Source organism: Scatophagus argus, chromosome 24 (assembly GCF_020382885.2).
Source record: "Scatophagus argus isolate fScaArg1 chromosome 24, fScaArg1.pri, whole genome shotgun sequence".
Classification (NCBI taxonomy): Eukaryota; Metazoa; Chordata; class Actinopteri; family Scatophagidae; genus Scatophagus; species Scatophagus argus.
Genome location: NC_058516.1, coordinates 7,928,754 through 7,934,753, shown reverse-complemented (window position 1 = coordinate 7,934,753; position 6,000 = coordinate 7,928,754). Strand labels below are relative to the sequence as shown.

Here is a 6,000-nt window from a genome sequence, read left to right as displayed (position 1 = left end):
ACAATTGTTTTTGAGGAAGTTTGAGAGATTGGAGTGCAATTCTGTCATGCTATCACTTGAAGCACTGTTGATAGAAGTAATACAATGGCAGTTTCACTTGTATTTGTGCGTTTTTTTTGTGCTTATCAAATTACCAAAAAAAGGATATTTCAGTGACATTTCTCTTTTCACAAGAAAAAGCATGCTCTGCCATGCTATCACTTGAAGCACTGTTGATAGAAGTAATACAATGGCAGTTTCACTTGTATTTGTGCTTTTTTCTGCTTATCAAATTCCCAAAAAAAGGATATTTCAGTGACATTTCTCTTTTGATAAGAAAAATCATGCCAAATAGCAAAAAATTCAGAACCTGAGTCACAATCATCCTGAACAGAGGACAAAATCCTCAACATGGAATTATTGTGTTTGGGTAAAGGTTTACCAGATCAATGCATGATATAGTTAACAGCATGTATACTGTATATTACCAATACTATAAATAAATACATATAGTCTTTTTTGTCTTCTATAAAGTAACATAACCCAAGGCAAAAAAAAGAAGTCATTATTTTCACACTATGGCTGATCATTACATGCATTAACAGTGCATAGGGTACCAGTCAAACATACATTAGTTTGTTCAATGGGCTTTAAGGGATTGCCTGCACTTATCTGACCACCTGTGTAGTACAAAGTTTTCTTACCTGTCTTGTTTGATTAGAAAAACCCTTATATTTACTGCTATTTTGTTTCTTTTTTTGCAAATACTTATTATTTGTTCAATTTGCTGGCTTGTATCTCTCTATTTACATGTTACTGAAAGGGTAAAGTTTGGAAAATGACTGACACAAGTCCCAATCACAGTACGTACTTTAGAAAATAAAAAGACCTTGGTACTAAGGATTCAAAGACTGCAAATATAAAAACAATTTGACAAGAACTTGGTTCAAAACTCTGTAGTCCTTTCTCAGTGGGCTCTTTTTTTTTATCTGGAAATGTTGCAGTCTTTAACTTGACAGATACCATCATGTATAAAAGCAACAGAAAAAAAGGAAGAAAAAGGAACAAAATGAAAAAGAAAATCAAACAACAACAGACATCTCAACAAAACAGTCTAATCAGACGTAGTAGAGCCAGTAGACGAGGTTGAACAGTGAGAAAACGGAAGGGAAGATGATCCGTGACCAGCGGTCGATGGCGTTCACATCCGTCAGATCGGGGATTTTGATTTTGAGCTGCGAGGACCGCCTCCGCAGGCGGCTGCGTTTCATCTGGGCAGACCGGTCTAGGGAGTGGCGGCTGGCAGAGCGCGGGCCAATCCCACCACTCTGCTTACGATACTGGATGTTCGTCGAGGCCGTGCTGTCCAACTGCACCATGGACTGAGAGTTCCTAATGTCTGCCACGCTGGTGGTGATCTCACCTCCTGCCACTTCGTTATGGATCTCCAGGGTGGTTAGCAGGATGTTCCCGTGGCCATGTGGTTCTGCCTGAATGGATAGAGAAATGAGAAAACTAATTAACCACACTGGGCACAAGTAAATGGAACAGCTAGAAGGGGCACTACCTGAAGCTGTGAGGCACTCTCCTCAATGTACTGTACACTGGATTCAAAACCATGAAATGTGGCTGTAATCACACAAGGATTAGAGAATGGGCCTACCAGGCACAGGCTGCTCTGCTTGAAGTGACTGTATACATTTTAGATGGGGTGGGGGGCCTTTCTATATTCTTACTATATTGCCATGGCAACTAGTGAGCACTCCAAATTGCACATCCTAAAACTACCCCTTTTTAAGTTTTGGAAATTTTAAAGGTGGAATTGATACCCATTCCCTCAAACATTCCTACAAAACAGCAAAAATTTCTGTCTCCATGTAAAACTATACAGACTAGTAACTTATAATGCTCACACATACTTTGCACATCAAAGAGAAGGATTTTTGAGTGTTTCTTGTGTAAGGATAAATAACTGAGGTAGTGTCAGACACAGCTTCTGTCTCATGTGCCTGCCACTCACCTCCATGAGGGAATTGTGTCAATGGCAGCCATTCCAGATGATCATTCATGATTTGTTACAACTTAAAATGACTAAGCTGCAGCACTGGAGACAATCCAATGTTGGCTGCTCTGCATGACTGAATAACAGGAGAGTTTGCCTTTTAGGGAATGATCAAAGAATTTTTTATTTTAGAATTTTTATTCTGAGTAACTGAAATAGCATGTACTGTTTGGACTTGGGTGCCTTGTTTCAAGTTGGGGAACTTCCTCTGAATCCCATGAAGGCTTTTTTCACAGACTGAAAGACTATAAGACCACATCGTTACTTTTAACACTTCAGCTAAACACACAGGAGATACATCATACTCCATGCCTATGATATGTGCACCAAAAACAGCAATCAACAATAATGAGCAATGGCAATCATTCATGCAGTATGTATGTAGCAACTGTGGAAGTCCCACATTTCCCTTTGTCAAACTTTTAGTGTTTGCACAGGTCAAACAGGTTCTTTTCACCAAAAAAAAGAAGTTAACTTGCATTGTTTTGCGCAAATTTCAGAGCTGGATCATTCGTGCAGTCTGTGTTTAGGTGCCCCACAATGCCAGTGTTCATAATATTCAACAACACACATCCTGCTATTCAGTTCCATTAACTATTTTCAGATTTTATTGCATTTCAGAATGAACCTCTGTTGCTGTCACTAATGCAACAAAGATGCATGATGGGGGACCTCAGCAGTAACTACTTGCTAAATGTCAGACTGCTTCACCACATCCTAACATGCGCAATGTCACTTCGTGAAAGCTGCGTGAGAAATGTGGCTTTTAATGATGATTTCAATGAGAAACGACACACAGACAGACAGCATGCATTCAGGATGACCGCTGGAAGAAGAAACTTGTCCATATCTGCAAACAGCAATTTTCCAAAGCGAGATCGAGCATGAGCATCATTTCAATGTAGAAGGAAACCATGATGAAAAAGTCAAAGTCAAAATGAAGACTCCTGAGGACATGTCAATGTCATGAAGATGTCTGCTGTTGCTTGATTCATTCCATGGATGGGAAATATTTTTGCATTAAGGCAAAAAATTAATAATAAAAATAAAAACATCCATGTCAGCTGATGGCAGTGGCAGAGTTGACCCAAGGATATTGAAGAGTCTCACTGGACGGACAACTCACCGAGCGTGAGTGGCGAAGACCCTTAACCTGATTGGACCGTTTTAGGGATGCGGTCCTACTACCTGCCTCCTGAGGAGATGAAAACATTCAGCCACATGTGGGGAACAAATATCTGAAAGTTTTCTTTTGAAAAGCAACATATTGTGGCGACTGAAGCCTCCACAGGGGATTCAGATGCCTGCAAAAAGTGAGCTGACAAAGTTCATTGTATAATAACTGCAGCATCAAGGCTGTTTCATAATTCATTTTGGGAGGACGAAAAACTTAGATCAATTGGAAAATTTGTGCTGCTCTTTCTACAGTGCTGCAGGAATTTGCTGAGGAAATAACAAAATATTCACACCAGAGTCGTACTTGATTCAACATCAATCTCACAGGCCACAAAAATCAGTAACAACCTCAACATTCTCACCTTGAACCTATTCATTCATTCATTGGTTTTACTGTTTGATTCAACCATTCATCCACTGAGCCAGTCAGCAAATCCCAACTCACCCTTGCAGCGTCGTACTTGGTTGCCCTCTCGTTGTTGGCCTTCTCCGCCTTCTCCGCCAGCTTCTTCTGCATCTGAGGGCCCCTCCCAAAAAAGATGTAGTTGACGAAGGCGTACTCCAGCAGGGCCAGAAAGACCATGACGAAGCATCCCATCAGGTACATGTCGATGGCCTTGACATAGGGGATCTTGGGCAGCGTCTCTCGCAAGTGGGTGTTGATAGTGGTCATTGTCAGCACCGTGGTGATTCCTTTTGATAAGGAAAAAGTCAAATGCAGTGTTTTTATTCAAGTGTCATTCTTACTAAATAACATACAACAGCAGGAGCTGGAAACCACTAGGTGCTCTTTCATGATGGTTTAATGAGGATAGCAATGAAAAAAATGTACCCCATTATATGGATCATGAGTATTAGTGATAAATAATATAAAACATCCATATTTGTGTTAGCAATGTTGATTTAGTAGTGGAAAGGCTGGAAAGGCATTGTCAATAAGTTAATCATCAACAGGAAATGAATCAATTGGCAATACATTAAGTCATTTGTTTAACAGGGACAGGGATTGCCTGTAACCCGATGATGAACCCACACAGAATTATTACCTGACTCTGCAAAACACAGCTATTAGGATTGTATTCGGATCAGCATTAGACATTTTTTTCGTATCATATTTATATTTTGTGTTTATATTTGCATTGACATTAATATTATTAAGAGTAATTGCACTAAAATAAAATGATTTTGTTTAAAATAAATATATCTCGCCAAATCTAACCATACATGAAGCTGTTGGTCAGAAGACTGAGGAAAAAACAATGAGAATTATAAAGTTTAACTGTCAAAAAGGTTTTTCCAAATGACTCCTGTTCAGTTCTGATGGACTGAATGGAGAATAACATCACTCTTCTTCACCACAACACTACAGCTGTGAGAAATCTTACTATGAGTATGACAGATAGTTTCAGTGGTAATAAGCTATATTTATTTCATTTTAAATATAAGCTCAGAACTAAAAGGCAAACTCTTGCTCTGTCTAATTCTTCTCTCGTTCTTTTAATTGAGACTTTTAGATAAACACACAGTGAATTCTACCTCTTTAGATCACACGGCATCATTTAAAAGAATAAAATATAAAACTAAGACATTTTTTCCCCTGCAACATTTACTCATTACTCATTCAATCTAACTGGGATAGTAAATTTGACACTTAATTAGTCCAAGCCTGTCTGGCAGAAGCCTGTCTTAACAGAGCACCTCACCATCCTGAGCAGATGCTGCTATCTTGTCAGGCATCTTGAGGTCATGTTGGAAAAAAATCCAACAGATGTCCTCGATGTTACTATAGAAACAAGTTTATTTTTTTAAAGAAAGCTTGTTTCTGAGGCTATTTTATCTGTTAGTTAAGAGCAGGGTTGATGCAGTGGGGGAAAAAATCCCTTGTTCATGTACTTTGCTTGAGTGCTCTAACAAAGAAAACACTGATCACTTTCATGTGCTATCATATTTTACTTGCATGAACACACACCCTGCTACTAGTAGGTGAGTACATAACCCTGTGCTTCATTGAAATTCAAAGGTCTCCCTTGAAACCTCCCAACTGCCCCTTTGGTCATCAAGCAGAAATAACTCATTAGAATAGTGCTGCATGTATCTAGCCCCCAGCTCTTAGTAACCTTAACCACAAGAGGTACCGAGTGGCGTGGTTATTTGCCATCCCAGTAAAGGCACCTCGTGTATTTCAGCACCACTGTAAGAGAGACGCACCACGTCACATTCATTAACTGCTGCAAAAAACAACACTAGCATTGCTCTGCAACTCCTTTCCACTGTTCTGTGCAGTGTTTCCATATTAGTTTGTGTTCTGCAGCTCTGCTACCATGCACATGGAATGCATCTTTCAGCACCACCATACACGTGCCAAATTGCAGCGAATAAACACATTTCTTACTCATATTCGTGCAAACCCTGACCTCCTGTGATGCAATAACACTACATCTTATCTCTTTATAGATATATGGCAGATTTAATTCTACTACTTTATCTACCCATGCTGGAAATAAATGGGGCCTATCAGTGGCCAGACCACTCATATAACACATAGGAACAAGGTTTTTGGAGCATGCGTGTGTGTGTGCGTGTGTGTGTGTGTCTCATAAAGTACAGTGAAAAGACGAGGAACAGCCAGGGTGGTGGAGGAGGGAATGGGATAGCTAAGGTCAATCTAGCCCTTAGTGTGATTTATTGGCACATTACAAAGCCAACACCACTCGTGCACGTGTGTGTGCATGCATGTGTGTTGTCGTGTGAGAAGCGGGTGTGTGAACGAGAACGAGAGTGCA

At 39.9% G+C, this 6,000-nt stretch overlaps 1 protein-coding gene across 2 annotated transcripts in view; it reads right to left on the bottom strand.

Moving 5' to 3' along the window:
* Positions 1–261: 261 nt before the first annotated feature.
* The window catches only part of LOC124055637 (gamma-aminobutyric acid receptor subunit beta-3-like), a 28,527-nt gene continuing 22,788 nt past the window's right edge, over positions 262–6,000 (bottom strand). The window contains exons 8-10 of one of the 2 annotated variants that reach the window (XM_046382612.1): positions 3,663–3,910; positions 3,168–3,236; positions 262–1,469 (exon numbers count right to left, since the gene is read on the bottom strand). In XM_046382612.1, the coding sequence (XP_046238568.1) occupies positions 1,098–1,469; positions 3,168–3,236; positions 3,663–3,910 (689 nt within the window). In that variant the 3' untranslated portion in view covers positions 262–1,097. The remainder of the gene's footprint in view (positions 1,470–3,167; positions 3,237–3,662; positions 3,911–6,000) is intronic. The other variant, XM_046382613.1, reaches the window with a different exon arrangement.